The 17,322-nt window shown below is 43.1% G+C and overlaps 1 protein-coding gene across 4 annotated transcripts in view; it reads right to left on the bottom strand.

Annotated features, from left to right (window-relative positions):
• Positions 1-2,667: 2,667 nt before the first annotated feature.
• JCAD (junctional cadherin 5 associated) overlaps positions 2,668-17,322 on the bottom strand; it is a 68,642-nt gene continuing 53,987 nt past the window's right edge. For all 4 annotated transcript variants that reach the window (XM_053359105.1, XM_053359107.1, XM_053359104.1 and 1 more), the window contains 3 exons: positions 16,039-16,396; positions 8,536-12,233; positions 2,668-4,798 (listed from right to left, as the gene is read on the bottom strand). In XM_053359105.1, coding sequence (XP_053215080.1) covers positions 4,764-4,798; positions 8,536-12,233; positions 16,039-16,337 — 4,032 coding nt within the window. In that variant the 5' untranslated portion in view covers positions 16,338-16,396 and the 3' untranslated portion in view covers positions 2,668-4,763. The remainder of the gene's footprint in view (positions 4,799-8,535; positions 12,234-16,038; positions 16,397-17,322) is intronic.

Genomic DNA, 17,322 nt, shown 5'->3' on the forward strand with positions numbered 1-17,322 from the left:
CTGTCTCTTAGCCCAAGCTACCTCACAGGGTTGTTGTGAGAATGAAGTGGGGAAGAGAAAACCTATGGATGCCACCTTGAGCTCCTTGGAAATCAAGTAAATAAATCAAATGCATCTTTCATGACAATATCCCCACCACGCCTCACCTGTACTTATTTTCTGATGGAGTTTTTAGACTTCTCTCCTAGCCTTTCCTGCTTGCAGGAATTGCAGTTGGACCTCAAACCTCAAATCTGCCAAGCCAGCCTCCATAGTGCAGGACCTAGTCTGCCAGGAGTTGCAGAGCCACTAAGCTCTCCTCGCCTTCCAGAGCAGAGAACCAAACAACAACAACAATCTGCTGCTTTTAACTCTGGCACTGGAAGGAGCTGGTTCACTGAGAAGGGGCAGGGATGAAGTGTCAGCTTGGAAGGAAGAGAAACAGAGCTGTTGCCACTTCTAACATTACCCAGCAAAGATAGTCCTTTTCGGATTTTGCCTGACCATAAAAGGAGGCATGCAAAGCATCAATTTTATGGTATTATCCATAGGCCTGTGTGACTGCTTAGCCTTTCTTCCTTTCCCTTCTAGCTCTGAAACCTCCTTGGGTTGGTCTGCCTTGAATAAAACCTTTTAATTTATTTCTGGCAGTAGAAATCAGTCACAGGGTCTCTTTAGAAAAATCACCTGCTTTGCTTAACTATATCATCTTGGGGACTCGTCAAGATGCTACCTAGTGTTTCCATGCTCTTGTCTTCTCTGAGCTCAGCTGTTCCTCCTGGGATGGGTCTGGTTATTCTCACCAACAGGCTTCCAGCACAAAGACAAGAGTTTTCTGCTGTCTAGGATGGAAATTTCTTCGTTTGTTTCATAAGCAGCATATTATTGTGGTTTCCTTGGCTGTAGGATTTCATTTTTATTTCTAATCTCCGCCATGTGTTGGTCAATACGAGTGTGGAATTTGCCTAATCTCTTCCTCCTTCGCCCATGTGCTCACATGTAATTCTCCAAGCTGCGTTGCCAACACATTGCTCAAACTGGGTGGGAGACGGGACTCTCCTAGCAATCTGAAAATGAACAATTGTGGTATGCAACATTTGTTCCACTCCCCTACAGAGAGACTTAGCGGGCAATCGCATGAATAACAGCAATTAGCAATAAGTGTCTGCTTTTCCTCAACTGCTCCATAAGTTTAGCCAAGATCTGCGGACTAAACAGGCATTAACTTGTCATTCTCTCTCCTACTGACATATGGTCTATGCTATCACTCATGAATCTATGGCTATGTAAACACTATACATTAAAAACACACACACCCAAGAATGTTGGGAACTGTAGTTTACCCCTAGGGTTAAAATTCTCAGCAAGTTTAGCAAACTAGTTTCCAGGATGTGTGCTACTGTGAATGTCATAAAGCCCAAAATTTGTGAACGTCTGAAAATTCAGAGATATGCCAGTAAATGTTGGTAAGTCGCCTCAATATGGTAGATAACATTTGCTAGTACAGTGCTACCTCGGGTTATAGACCCTTCAGGTTACAGACGCTTCAGATTACAGACTCCGCTAACCCAGAAATAGTACCTCAGGTTAAGAACTTTGCTTCAGGATGAGAATAGAAATTATGCTCCAGGGGCGCGGTGGCAGCGGGAGGCCCCATTAGCTAAAGTGGTGCTTCAGGTTAAGAACAGTTTCAGGTTAAGAATGGACATCCGGAACGAATTAAGTACTTAACCCTAGGTACCACTGTATATGTTGCCAAAATGATTAAATATATATCATACCCAACTGTACCAGAAAAAATGGGACATATCCTCCCCCCCATGAGAGCACGGCAACCATTTGGGGTACCTTGCTCTCACACAATATCAGGCTGAGTTTTTGCCCTGAAAGAGTGTTTAATTTGGGTCTGCAATATTGCACCATGCCCGAAAAAGTGGTTTTTTCAAGTCCACAATCTCATGCAGGTGACATGACTAGCATGGGATTTCAGACCCGGAAGATGGTGTCTCAGATTTGGGCTGCATCACGTTTCAAGTCATGATGTATGCACTTTTGAATGACCTTAATTTTCCATAAGGACCGCTTTCACCCATATAAACCTAAACTGAGGTATATAACTGGCTTTAGCGGCTCTGTTCCACCACCACGGGAAATACAGCTGGGGGACTCTCCAGTATTAGTGTCACAGTTGTGGACTGTTCTTCCTGGCAAGATCTGACAGGTTCCCTGTCTTCCTGTGCCTCGTTTTACTGTTCTATAAGTTTATACTGTCCACTGCAGCTGCTTTTTTTACAGAGGCTGGACTCCTATATGCACTTACCTGTGAGTAAGTCCCATTGACTTATTTCTGAATAGATATGTGGAAAATTCTATTGCATTTTTTAAAAAAGATGTTGTTGCTGAGCTTTTATTACTTATTTTGCAAACCATTCTTGCACAATATTTTACAATGAAGAGCAGCTTCTAAAGAATATGAAATTTGTAAATTAAATCGGCTACCTGACAATATTTATCCACTTGTTTCAGGAACCACTAACTTGCTGCTGCTGAACAGATTGTTCTCTTTTGCTAAGGAACTATTATGTCAAAGTTTTTGAAGGACCCAAAGGGTGAAGAGCTGCAGGCCACCCAAAACTGTAGAAGAAAGAAAAATCCACATGTTCCAATAAAGAAAACCGTACAACCATCTTGTTTAGATGTATAACAAACTTTAAATATTTAATAAAGATTCTATGTAATAGAATCAGGCATTACAGATAAGCAATTGTGATTGCCAAAGCACAAGAGGTGGGTTATTTGTATATTTGGTCAAATAGGACCGTTCTCCCAAAAATAAGATACTAGGAATTTGAAATGCTTAACAGATAACATGGCTTTAGGAAGTTGGGAGGGGCAAAAGCATATAAAACGCCCAATACAAACAGAAAGAGGGGGGAAACTGAGAGGTGTGTTAGCAAACAAAAACAGATAAGGTCATATTTAAAAGTATATCTATATATAAATACATGTTGTACAGGTTAAATCAGCTGTAATCCCAGGGGAATGTACAAGGTTCTTTTAAAATACACTTGGAATATTTTGAGAAAGGAATGTTTTAAAGATTGGCAACAATAGGTCTATGTGTGGCCACAAGAACTATCATTAAAAAAAAACACAAAATGAGTGGGAAATATAAGAATCCAGATGCATAGAGTGTGACAGCCCAGTGCTATGAGTTGCTTATAAGATCTGGTCTAAGAGCCCCAGCATGGACTTGACCCTGGACACACGGGCTGGTGCTCCCTTAACCCCTTTGCAGCACCTCAGTACCAGCCAAAGCCCAAATGGGTAAAGTTGCATCTTCTTGTGTGACTTCCTATGTGCCACGGGCAACTTGAAGACAGGTGAAGCAGCACCCTCCATATCCTGAAGCTAAAGGATGAGACAGGACCCCCTGCCCAACAACTAAGGAAGACACAACAGACTCTGGCTCATTCCGTTCATAAATGTGCACTTCTTCAAGTCTGCAATATTGGTGCCACTGTTGGGTCCTTAGAAGCAGTGATCTAACCAATAAGAAAATAAAAACTTTGGCCTTTCTAAAAACATACATATTTGCTTTATAGGAGATATATATATACACATATGCACATACACACATACCTCTTCTTTTTTTACAACAGAGAGAGTTGCAGCTGTGAACAGGATGGTATGGAACGTGCACTAGATATAAAAAGTAAACGCTTCTTTGCTAGCTCCTCTGAACAGCCTGTCAGCTTAAGGGGGGGTGGACACCCCATATCTTAACTTGCTCACCAACGGTTAGCAAATTGCTTAATACTGTAGAAAAATAGAGATCACATTCTGTTAAAAAGTTGCCTTGTTACAAGGATCTGCTCTATCAAACCAGCAATTGGGTCATACAAAGAGTTTCTAGTCCAATCTACAAAAACATAACCACGGGAGAGAGAAAAAATAGAACAAACTTCATAATAGTGAGTGCAAAACAGTAGCCAGGGTGGTGGTTATAGTGCTGGTTTGAAACAGTAAATTGGGGGCAGAGGCTGCACAGGTTGTAATTACATGTAAAACAATGCCGTGACTTTGTTTTGTTTTAGATTTGTGTGAGAGAGGGGAGGGGGCATTTTTTGTGTTTGTTTGCAGATGCCAGGTAAGGAACTTAAAAAGCAAAGCCCCTTCAAATGGTAGAAGTCCAAGCTGATTTCCCAGCCAGTCAATCAGTCTTCATCCCCTTCGGCCCTCACCGCCCTCAGCTGGAAATGCGGTCTCTCGCCGGCTGCCTGCTTTACGAAGACCAAAGTTAAACAAAGCTGAGGGTGCAGAGGTTCGGAGGTTTAAGCTCAGAAAATTCACATTCTTTCAAAAATCATTTTGCTAATCTCCCCTGTTTACATTTTACACAGAGCAAAAGCCAGCTTCCCCTCACACCCCTCCCATCTTCATCCTGTTTACCATCCTGCCTGAACAGGGCTCAGCAGAGTTTTAAAAATGACCAACTCATGCCAAGTAGAGGCATTAAGGCCTAATGCTACAAAAAACAGATGGTTCCAAAGTGAGAGGTTTTTGTGCTCTCTCTCTCTCTCTCTCACTCACTCACTTTCATGCAAGCTCCGTAAAGCTGTGGGATATGAACTACTTATTTCCCCCACTGGCAGAGATGAGGGCTTTGTCAGTACACTCTGAAGTCACTGCTTGTAGGAAGCTTAAAGCTATTTCCCTGTGTTGGAAACCAGCAAAACATTTGCGGAAGGCAGACATCTCCTGAGACTCATGTCTTTTCCACATCACACCCTTTCAACTCTGGTGGGATCGTAGGCATCTGTAAAATAGGAAAGGCAGCCATGATTATTACCAGCAATTTATAATAGTCCCCCTTTTCCGTTAATGCAGGTCCCTCAGGCTTCAACTGGAATGCCGCATGGTCAACTCATTTAAAACACCAAAGCCCACCCCAGTTGAGTAAGATGGTCCTAATGTGGCAAGCTTTTGAGTTCTCCAGGACTCTTCAGCAGGCAAAGAGGTCACAGAGGTTTGGGAAGGTATGGGGAACATTTGGTCCTCCAGATGTTGCTGAACTACAACTCCCATCAGCCCCAGCAAGAATGGCCAGCTATGACTGCAGTTGTAGTTCAGGATCATCTGGAGAGCTAAAGGTTCCCTGCACCTGAGTTCAGGGGTGGTGGGATGAGGAGAAACAACAAACAAAAATGGGGAGCAAAATTAGGCTGCATGTTAGAGCCATGAGCTCCACTTACAGCTTGAGCCTAAGATGGAGACTGCAGGCTAATCCCTTCCCGGCTGGTGACAAAACAGGTTACACACACAGGATTCCACGAAGAAAAAGAAGAAGAATGGCTCCTCCTCCTCCTCTTTTAAAATAGACTATCTGACAATTTTTACACTGCTTGTTCTATCAGCAATCCCATATGGTGGCCATCACATTTTACAGGCTAAGTCGCAAAGACCACATATTGTCCAGGGATACCCATTAAGTTAAATGGTACAGTAGGACTTGAAACTCCAACCACTGGACCACATCAGCTCTCAGTATTATTAAATATGGGCTGTGGTGCTCTGTTCACTGGGTCTTGTGAAAGAACAGAATATGTTTGCCATGTGGTTCCTAAGGCTTCAAAATTGTTTCAAGAGATAGCTTTTGTTGACAGCATATCACTTATTGGCTATAACACAGGCAAAATGATGTGTAAATGGAAAATGGAAAACACAGTAATAATAATAATAATAATAATAATAATAATAATAATAATAATAATAAAAACAACAAACAAACATAGGAAGCGTTCAAAGTTGCACAGAATTCTCCATGAAGCAGGGAGTCAGTTGTGTGAACCTGGTTTAAGGATGGATGAATCAGTCAGTCAATTTCGGTTTTCTCCATCTCTCATTTTCCCATTCTTAATTTCAGTTTTATTTTATTTTTTTAAAATGTCCTGATAATTCATCAGATATACATACCGTTGTATGCCAAAAATGTACACATTTGCAAGCAATTTCTCTTCACCAAAGATGCATTTTGTTTACACTTTCCCCTATTATTTTTTTGTAAACATTACTTGGGTGAAAAACTGAACTATGAAATATAGAGCAGTGTGAATCTAAAAGGAAAACTGTGTTTTGGTTCATGTATTGTTGGGGGATTGAGAATTAGGTTCTTCTGTATTAAAATGAGAACTGAAATGAGCTTCTCCTCCATCTCTAGTTTGGCTTTAATCTATGCACCTGCCTATTTTAATACTATGAGATGGGTTGTTTTTTTTAAAAAATGAACAGAAAGCTAACGTTTGTTTCATTCAAATCAGAATTCACTACTCCCTACCCACACAGCTGCCATCAAAATGTAACTCAAGAAATGTAAACAGATAAATGAGACTATACAGAATACTTTAAGTTTTGGAGGATAATGACTTCCATATCCTTGTAGATAGAGAAAGCCTTACAAGGAATAATTTACCTAAGTAAAGATTTCCAGATCCACTTGTTATTTGGGTATTGAGCTTTGACAGAGGGCAAGCAGCAGCTTTCATAAGCAGCTCGGATATATTTTCTCTCTGTTTCTCACTACCATGAAATAATTTTGTCCTCAGCTCCAACCACTACAAAGAAAGGAACTTCACAAATTCATCATGCTTTAGAAATGGGGGGGGGGGGCACGCCGTCGCCGACAACCTACCTCCCGTGATGTTTATATTTTCAGCATTTTCTACATACTGATTCAGAATGCCAGCAGTCACATAAATGCAGACAGCTAATACAGTCGTACCTTGGAAGTAGAACAGAATCTGTCCCAGAAGTCCATTCAACTTCCAAAATGTTTGGAAACCAAAGCGCAGCTTCCGATTGGCTGCAGGAAGCTCCTGCTGCCAACTGGAAGTGGCAGAAGCCCCGTTGGATGTTTGGCTTCCAAAAATAGTTCACAAACCAGAACAGTCACTTCCAGGTTTGCGGCATTCAGGAGCCAAAACGTTCAAGAACTAAGCTGTTCGAAAACCACGGTACGACTGTAGACAGAAAAGCAACTGTGTGTGCCCTGCAGATTGATTGTAGCCGGGCATTCCAGCCAAACTGGAGGCTTGCCACTGCAAAAGGGGTGCTCTCTTATGGCAGAGCCAGGTTGACTTCAGGATTCCAAGCGTGGAAAAGGGAAATGAGGGAAACTGAGATAACCGGTCCATGTTATTGGTCCAACACAAATTGGTAATGGTGCAGGATACAGAACTTTGCAGGAGGAAAGAGGACGACTTCTCCTGGGGACAGAATAGGAAGAACTTTACTGGATCAGGCTAAAGGCCCATGTAGCAGCATATTCTCAGAGTGGACTCATGAACTTTTTAGCTGCACACCCTACCTAAAATTCAAGAGAGGGAATAAAGTGTTTTGCTGAATCAATATGTACTTCATGTGAGCCTTCCTAAGGGAGCTGCTTCCAGAGGAAGAACTGTAAGGGGAATGGGACTCTCTGTTGACCAGACAAGGGCCCACCTTCCAGCTCTTGGAGCTTTCAGAAAGCAGTTGCTGCCATGGCCATTATGTTTGTGATGAACTAAGTGAACTTTACTTGTGGTTGTGCTGTTTAGCCTATTTTTAAAGTTGTTTTCTTAAGAGTGTTTTTATAGAAGGTGGTTGTTTTACTGATGATTTGTGCATTATTTTATATGATTTGTGTTGTAATTGTGATGGTCTATTATGTTTTTGTTATTTATTGTTTGCGAGCCACTTTGTGACTCGTGCAAGTGAAAAGCGGCATAGAAATATAAGAAATGAAATTAATAACAAGAGATTTGGGCCGCTTAGAAAAATGGGTAAAAACCAGCTTGCCTGTTGATAAGGGTGGCAGAACGGAAGGGTGTTCTGACAATTTGGAGAATTCTTAAGACCACAGATATTGGTGGCTTTTTCGTAACATATAATCATAAAATTGTAGAGTTGGAAGGGACCCCAAGGGTCATCAAGTCCAACCCCCTGCAATGCAGGAATTTCAAAGCATACATGACAGATGGCTATCCAATGTCTGCTTAAAAACCTCCAAGGAAAGAGAGTCTTTCATTTTAAAAATTATAGGTGCTATGTATAGTCACCTTAGAAGTTATGCTGTAACATGATTAAGTGTCTTCTGAAGTGAGGAGACCACTTGGGGAGGGATGAGACCCAGCCCATATTTCAGATCACATGCAATTATTCCTCTGCAGTACCTACGTAGCTGGTTATCCATTCACTTAAAATATACAACTTTTATTTTTTACTTTTTTGCAGATCTTCGAAGTTCACTTCCCTCCCTTTGGGCAGCATCAAAAGTGCCGTATTTTTCCCAACAGTGCATATCAAACAACATACCAGACATGGATTTTACTAGGCACTGACTGGCAGCTTTTTCTGCTTGTACACTTGCTTGCAATTAAATGGCAGCTGCAAAGTTTATATTTGAGATGGTACAGGAAAATGCTCTTTCTTTTCAAGGAGGCTTCAGAGGAAGTGTATAGGCATCATCACCCAGCAAAAGTGCTGACCACAAAAACCCTGGAGGAATTTTGGTCTTACCTAAATAAACTAAATCCCTTCCAGTTTTCTTCTCACTCACGTTGTCCCAGAGCCCATTTTCAGCCAATGAGATGATGCGCTTGGAAACGGAACTCCCGTGGGACAGTTTGCGGGGCAATTCATTGCGGCCAAAGGAAATGTCGCTTCCTCTTTCCTCTGGGCCTTTTAGCTGCTTATCCTCATCTCCATCCTCCACTGAATCTGCATTTTTTATGCTTAGACGTCTCATACGAGAGACCGAGTCAACTTCTTTCATCCTCACCAAACGGTCCATGGCAGCTCGGCTAGGGGCTGATGCAAGTTTCCCTTGCAAGGTCTCAATCACCTTTGAAGTGCATCTAGCTCTCTTTTCCACACCAGGTGGAACCATATTTCTTTCAGCAAATGGAAGCACAACAGACTCGGGAGAGGGAGTCTGGTCAGCTTTGGGTCTACCAAGACCTCCATGGTGCTCAAAACATTGTTCAGCTATCAAAACTGCTTGACCGGAAGGCTGATCTTCAATAGACCCCAATGAGATGTTTCTGTCTCCAACGAAGAGGGAGCTTTCTGTCCAGCCACACTTTCGTCTTCCTTCGTAAGAAGATACTTTTGCTTCCACCTTGCCCTCTGACACACTTTCTTCTGGCAACTCAAGGCTCTGGGGGACATTGTCAGAGTGAGAGTGTTCACCCTGAAGAGTGCTGTTGTCAGGAATGAGGGACTCCACAGCTACCTCTATACCCAATATCCGAGCTGCTCTTGCCTGAAGCGATTCATTTGGGGGGATCTCACTGGTGATAGGTTTCCCATGACTATCTAGTTCAGTTCCTTGACCGTCATCAAACCCCACAGATCTCAGATCTGGCTCAGAGAGACCTTGGTTCCTATTTGTTAAAGACAATCGCCCTACAGACCCTCTGTCCAAAGCCAAGTTATTCCATGGCACTGCATTTTTTGTCAGCCTACCAAAGTTGATGTTGTCTCTGTGATTCTTAACTTGTATTTCCTCACTGAAGTTAATGCTGTTGAATGGATTGTAGTGATCCTCATCGTCATAGCTGCCCAGCAGAACTTTTTCGAATGGGTGTGGACTCACAACCTGTTTTATTGTCCTTTTCCCAGCTTCCTGATTCCTTGATTCTGCAACCACATATTCATTCGTGGCCTTAACTGAACCACCCACCTCTTTTGCCTGCAAGCAGCTTTGGGACCTAGCACAAGATATGACCCTTGCACTTGAGCTTTCAGATGCACTTAAACTTTCAGGTTTGGTTTTATCCCTCTCCTGTCTAAATATAGGAGTGACTGATATAACAGTTTCTGACTGCATGCCAGGTCTATGGGCCTGGGTTGGCCCATCAATCCTAGAGGTCCCACTGCTATCTGTCCTCTCTCCTTTCTCCCTTTCTGACTCCTGGTTGTCCTCATTCTCCATACTCTCATTCTCTACCCCATCTTCACTTTGTTCTTCCCGCTCTTCCTGCTCTTGAAGCTCCTTGTTAAAACTTTCCAGCTCACTTATTATATCCCAAGGACGGCGGCTAACAGGTTTCAAGAGGAACTGCCCAAACAGCTCCTTACTACTGCAAGGGGAGCCTCCTTCCTCCCCAATGAGACAACTAGTTTCTCTTTCCTGCCCAGGGAGAGGGGTGCACGAAGCACAAGGCAGGTTCTGGCATGCCTTTGGGCTAAGGACTGCAGTCCGAGAACACACATTATTGCTAGCTTTGTCAAGATACCCTGGAGCTTTTGCACTGAGTGTAACCTGCCTACATTTTCTGTCATCGGCAGGTAACACAGATAGATGTTCCGCTTCCGCAGTGGACGCCCCACATCTTGACAACTGCGAAGCTGTCGCTATATTTGAGCCGCTGGGTTCTAAGCGTTGGAGACGAGGACACAAGATTTTGGGTTCTTCTGTGAAGCTGGTCTGCGTTTGCTGGTCTTTGTACTGATCACCTGGCCATGAGCCAGAGTACTGGAGCTCCTTGTGCTTTGCAGGCTGCAGGAATCTGAGGTCATTCGTTTGTTTGAACTCTGGTCTCCACCACAACTCCTGTTTTTGTAGCTCATTCTTATTGGCCATGCTTCCTGTAAGGGCTTGGAGCTCCAAGTCAGTGGAAGAGGTACTGAGGAGGCTTTGTTCCTGCAGACCCCCGCTATCGTCAAACCCATTCTTCTCCTCGGCTCCCTGGGTTAAGTTGTTGTTCCTATCGGTATCAGGCAGGTTCAGCTCAGATTTAACTGGGACGGAGACCAAACAAAATATTGTCTCATTGGTTTTTTTCTTTGAACTCCTCTTGCTCTGAATCTCAGTCCCAGGTTCAAACGTTTTCACTTTAGTGACCGTCTCGCAGGGGGTTTCCATCTGTGAGCTTTGGATGGACAGCCTGCCTTTTGGGTATCTGTGATCCAAGCCATTACCTGCGTCATAACCGTCTCTTTGGATAGGCAAGGCACAACTGTCTTGATCGACGCTGGACTCAGCTAGCCACTTGCCGCCGTGTGCAGAACTGCCAGGGACCTGGTCACATTTCACAGCAGTATTTAGCGAGTCGAAAAAGGCACTGTTGTACTCTCGTTCCAGAGAGCTCTCTTGGAAGGCATGGAAGCCTGTCCTATTTGTATCCACAGCGTATTTCTCATCGTCCTGAAGTCTGTCTTGGTGCGCTACTTTAATATGCCGGATTCGAGGGTCATCAAAAGGAATGTACTGGACGGAAGACAGGTAGCCCTCCCCATGCCTCGGGTGGCTTTTCTTGTCACGAGGAACCTGCTCACCTTTGCAGTAGGTACTAGCGGAGGGATGGTAACCAAGCATGGCTCTCGTTCTCTCCACTGGACTCTGCATACCATTACTAAAGCACATATCATAGTCAGGCACTTCACCAGGCAAATGCCGGCTCATACTTGGCTGAGCTGGAGATTTGTAACAGGGAGGGGGTATGTACAAAGGGGGCTCCAGACCAGCATCTTGGCTGCAAGCATCCTGGATCTGATCGTTTGCTTTGGTCAAAGAGGAGATGGCTTCATCTTTCCGTTGGTCATCCTGGAGCGAGCCGGCCTCTAGGTTCCCCCTGGTTTGCTGATGCAGCTCGTATGACGGGGGCTTCAGGGGTCTGCCGTACTTAGGCTTGGGCAAGGGATGGAAGTGGGCCACTGGCTCAGGGTGTTTGGAGGTCTCCAAGCCAAACCCAGTTGGGGGGCAAGATGTCGCTTTAGTTCCACGGAGCGAATGCTTGCTGTTGACCAAGGAAGGCATTTCAACACACCGCAGGCTCTCTGGTGAAAGAACTCTTGGCAAAGATTGCGATTTCCCCTTCGCATGGGAGGCAATGGCAGTACCTCCTCGTCTCACCGAATACATCTCTTGAAGCAGCCTTTCTCTGTCACCATCTGTCATGAGTCCTCCAAAGCTGGTTGGTTGGTTCCAACCTTCTGTCCTTAGACTTTGCCACCTGTAGTCCCCAGGGGCATTCCAGGTCTCCTGCAGGCCAGTTCTCCTCACATTCTCCATTCCGCCTCCTACCTCCCACTGACTTTCCTTATCAAGCCCATACAAGGCACAGGGCACTGCCATGCCTTTCATTTCAGAGTCTCCTCTGTCAGTATAACCCAACAATACGCTAAAATCTTGGCCCCTTCTTCTCCAGTAGGCAAGATCTTTATCCGTCTTGGGACATGAAGGCCAGGCTAACTGCGGTCGGTCATAAAACCTGAAAAACAAAATGAAATCTTACTAAAGAGGCCCATACAAAAACAAACAAACAAGCTTTCTTTTCCTCCATAATTAAAAATAGAATCTCTGCCACCCAGAATCATGAGATTGTTTCTAATCCCAACATCCCCACAGATATGATGCACGTGATCTTTCTATGAGGAACTACAAAAGAGTTCTTTACTTACAAGACATTTTATTTTACTGCAGTGCATACATGTTGTAAAACTGCATGCATAACATTCCTTTGCATAATCACATTTCCTAAACTTCATGGTATTTCTTAACATGGAAGTGATTTCTGCATTGGACGTGTACAACTTATGAGTTGTCTCTTAGTGAGAAATCCATACAAATTCCTAAAACTGTCAACTCTCTATAGCACATCAAGATGCAATGTTAGTATTCCTGCAGAGGATCAGACATGTAACTGCCATTGAGTATAAGCCAAAAGAAACATCAAACTTCACTGACAGGGTAAGAATGTAGCTCAGATAGGATCATTTTCTTCCATTCCTGTCAATCCAAATATGTGGAGGTTGTTTGTGAGTGAGAGGAAGAATTGTCCATGGATGGGGAACCCAAGGACTCCTTTCCTCTTAAAAACAGAAATATTCAAAAATAAAAATGTAATGCACCCCCCAAAAAGATTATTTTTTTAAAAAAAATGAAATGCACACATACACATCTGGCTGCCAATAATCCTCATTCTAAGCACTGTTCAATCACTTTTGTTACGTGCAAAGATTCATCCTATCAAGCAAAACTGTTCATAGACCAAACTCATATAATATATATTTTTCATCAGAAAGATTAAATGAAATCATCTGGGCAAAATGTTCAGGATGGAAAATTACATCCTTCCAGGGGCCAGAAATGAGAGCACGATCATGTCAACAACGTACAAGATTAGTCCAGGCTATATAAATAAAATCACACCATGAACAAGAATGCTTAGTATGGTTTGGATTAGAGCCAGGATCTCTCACTTAAATGAAGTGTGCAATTGACCACCATCAGCATTTTGAAATTATCACATTTGTGTCAATTTCATTAAAGGTCAGAGGATGTTCTAATACAGTCCATCAAAAGGTGTAGAAAGTGTGTTTTTATGACCTGCTAAATAATACTCTAAGACTGGAGAGCTCTATCCATGGAAGCAAGAAGGTCCAACAAAGAGAGGAATGATTAATACAAGATGCATTTGTTACATTAGTTATTCTGCCTTTCCTCAGTTGAGCTCAAGGTGGCACACAGTCCAACTGCTGTTCTAGTCCAACTGCTGACTGGATCCTCATGTGCCTTCAGATCATTCTGTATCTTAAGGTTTTGTATAAATTAAAAAATTGCCCAGCAGCACCTTAGAGATCAACTAAGTTTGTTCTGGGTATAAGCTTTCGTGTGCATGCACACTTCTTCAGATACCAGACGGACTTCCATTTCATGCAACTCAATGTGGTGCCTTCCATGATTCTAGATTCAGGTAGGTAGTCGTGTTGGTCTGACGCAGTCAAAATATTAAAAAAAAATAAAAAAATTGTCCAGTAGCACCTTAGAGACCAGCAAAGTTTGTTCTGGGTATAAGTATCTGAAGAAGTGTGCATGCACAGAAAAGCTTATACCCAGAACAAACTTAGTTGATCTCTAAGGTGGTACTGGACAATTTTTTTATTTATTTTGACTGCGTCAGACCAACACAGGTATCTACCTGAATCTTAAGGTTTTGTATACAACATGGGAAGCTGAGTCAGAACACTGGTCCATCCATCTAGCTCAGCAATGAGTGGCAATGGCTCTCTCCCAGGCCCACGTGGACTTGCCAGGATTGAACTCAGGACCTTCTGTGTGCAAGGCAGATGCTCTACTAGTGAGCTAAGAATAAAAAAAGAGCCTGCTGGATCAAGTCCATCTAGTCCAGCATCCTTTTCAACCAGATGCCTATGGGAAACCCACAAGCAGGAATTGAGCACTCTCTTCTCCTGTGGTTTCCATGATCTGGTAATCGGAGGCATTACTGCCTCTAGTGATGAAGGTGAAGCACAGCCATCACGACTAGCAGCAATCAAGAGCCATCTCCTCCAATTTGTCCAATCCCTTTTTTTAAAGCCATCGCTGCCTCCGGTGGAAGTGAGTGCCATAGTTTAACTACGCACTGCAGCCTTTCCCCAGAATGACAACAGGAGACGGAAGACTTGAAAACGAGCTCTATCTATCTTGAGCTGTCACTCTTTTTGCATCGAGGTCATTTTGCACAAACTGCTTTCCACATTAAAAGAAAGAAAGAAAAAAGTGATGGAAAACACTGCACTGAAACCTAGAGATGGGTTCCATTTACTTAACCAGGATCGAAACACTTTTAAAGTCCTGCATTAGCAGAAGGAGTGACAGTGGGGTGGGGGAGAGAGAAAGCATTTGTTCCGGAGTGCTCGTTTCCATTTTTGTCTGAGCACAACCTGTATTTTCAGCATCTGTCCCTTAAAATAATCTCTGCCTTTCCTTTTGTTCAAAATTTTGTCGCTGGCAGACGGCTGCCAAAGCAGAGTTGCTATGTGTCCACCGCCAAACACAAACACACACACCCCTTCCAGGACGATTTGTCCCAGTTCAAAAGTGCATGGACAGTCGGCCGCAGGGAAGCGCAACTGTAACGGCACCATTTTCTGAAGTGGCGACAAAGCTATCCACAGGGTGGAGTTAGTTTCACGAGACCTTCTGCAAATGCTGAGAAAAGACGACCCTCTTTGGACAGAACACACACAGCTGACCTCACTGGTATAAAACTAATTTAAAAGGAACGTCTGTGGCCTAAAAGGGGGCAACATATAAAGGCTGAGTTTGGGTTGAATCTACCTGTACTGCTGTACTAAGGTAAAATATGTACTGAGAAAAAGACACCCACAGTGGCTGGGACAACCCAGTCAGATGGGTGGGGCACAAATATAATTAATAATAATAATAATAATAATAATAATAATAATAATAATGGTTTCTTTCTTTACTTCAATATGGTTCCCCAAGCAATTTCTCTCTTTCTCTTATCTACCCATTATACTCCTGTAACATTTTTTTAAAGCTCACTATGAAAAATGCACTAACTGATTAATGGCATTGATCAAGTATTATTTTAAAAGAGGAACCTCTGAAGATGATTCAGATACTTCAGCTGGCGCAGAATTCAGCGGCCAGGTTGCTCATGGTAGAAAGATGGTCTGAGCACGCAACACCAATCCTGGCCTGACTGCACTGGTTGCTTTGCATACAGAAGATCTCAGGATTCAACCCCCTGCATTACAGGTAAGGATTGGGGTGTCTTCTGCCTGCAACCCATGGAGAGCATCTGCCAATCAGTTTAGACGATACTGAGCTTGATGGACCAATGGAATAAGACAGCTGTTCATACCATCCTACATTCCTCAGTTCTTATTTTCCCCTGTCCTCCAAGCTTTTGACAAGCCAACTCAAGAAAATCCAATCTCCGACTGGTCATCCTCTGCATCACAATCTTACTGAGATACTCACTTAGAACCACCAACAGACTGATCACATAATAAGCAAAGAAACTCACTTAATTAGAGATGCTTTGGATCTTTCCAAAGTCTCTCTCTGTCCTGTTCTGATTAAGGGCTAGACACAAAGAGGGTGTTATTAGCAAAAACAACCACTGGTTGTCAAGGCTGGAGGTAGTCACAAGCAGAACAAATTAATAGTTGCTCTTAACATAATCAAGGCTGTTGGAAAGCTAAACTGAGACTTTGGCTTGGATTTGCACATGTCTAAGAAAATCTTGGAAGTGGGGATCTTACCGTCCTTCTGAAGCATGAGTATTAGCCAAACTCGAGAAGTCTTTATGGTAACTGGGACCCAGTTGCCTCCCTTGGATGGCATGCCTAGCTTCATTGTCATTCAGGTAGCTTTTAGCTACTGTCTTCTTGCTGCCAACACTGGCTCCAGAGTTTGTCGGGAACCCATTCACAGTTCTATGACAAACTCTCCTATCTGTGATCTCTTGCTGGAATCCATCAGTTCTGTTCTCAAATGAATTGGTGGGGGCTTTAGACAATTTGTATCCATGAGAAATCAGGAGATCTTCTACGCTGAACATGTTGCACTGGCTTCATTCACCTTGGTACCCCTGGAAGTTCTCTCGAACTGGGCCCATCACTAAAAAAAAGAGAACGCAAAGGACTTGTGTGAGTATAGAAAGGCATATTGGTCCAACTCCAAAGCAGACAACCAGCCCCAGTTTATATATACATATATAAAAGATCTAACTGCATGCAGAGAGATTTCATTAAATCGCCATCAAATCTATAATAATTTATAGAATTCTGTTAACATAAAGTGTGCTTTACCATCTTTATTTGGTTACTTCTTGCAATCTCCATGCAAGGTACGCTGCTACTGTTACATACTTAGGGAATTGAGGCTGAGTGCCAATGAATTGTGATCCCTGAATTTCTATTACTTGTCGACCAAGTCTATGACTGAGGTGGGATTTTAACCCAGAGTATCTGGAAAGGTATTTCATGGCAAAGAGATAAATGTTGTCTTGAATGGTCTTGGACTAGTATAAAAGGCTGAGATTTAATACATTTTGTAGCTCTTCCTCATGCATAATGTAAGAACACTGGTAGTACATTTCAAAGGCAAAAGCCCAGCAATGATACACTTGAATAACTCAAGAGTCGACCACATCAAATGCCTCTGCTAGCATGACCAACTTGAAGGCCCATGCATAAGTCATGTGTCTTTCCTGGCCGCGTGTGGCTGGGTCTACCCACTTGTTTTGCTGTACTGTTTCCTGAATCCTCTGCAGCTCTGGGGAGAAAATTACTAAATGCCTAGATGCCCACCCAAACTTCATAGACACCCAGGTGCATAGCATTTTTTGGCCCTGGTAAAAGCCAACCGTACAAAAATAAAAAGGAAAGACAGGACTTTGGAAATTCAAAGACCACAAAGCCAACTCCAGTGTTACTTTCCCCACAGCTGCTTTCTAAAAGGAGATTTACATGTGCATGGGCATCCCTTAGCTCTTGCATGTAGAAATGAAACGTCCTTTGCAAAAAGTTGCCATTGCGGCAATG

The sequence above is a fragment of the Podarcis raffonei genome, chromosome 12, assembly GCF_027172205.1.
Source record: "Podarcis raffonei isolate rPodRaf1 chromosome 12, rPodRaf1.pri, whole genome shotgun sequence".
NCBI classification, from domain to species: Eukaryota; Metazoa; Chordata; class Lepidosauria; order Squamata; family Lacertidae; genus Podarcis; species Podarcis raffonei.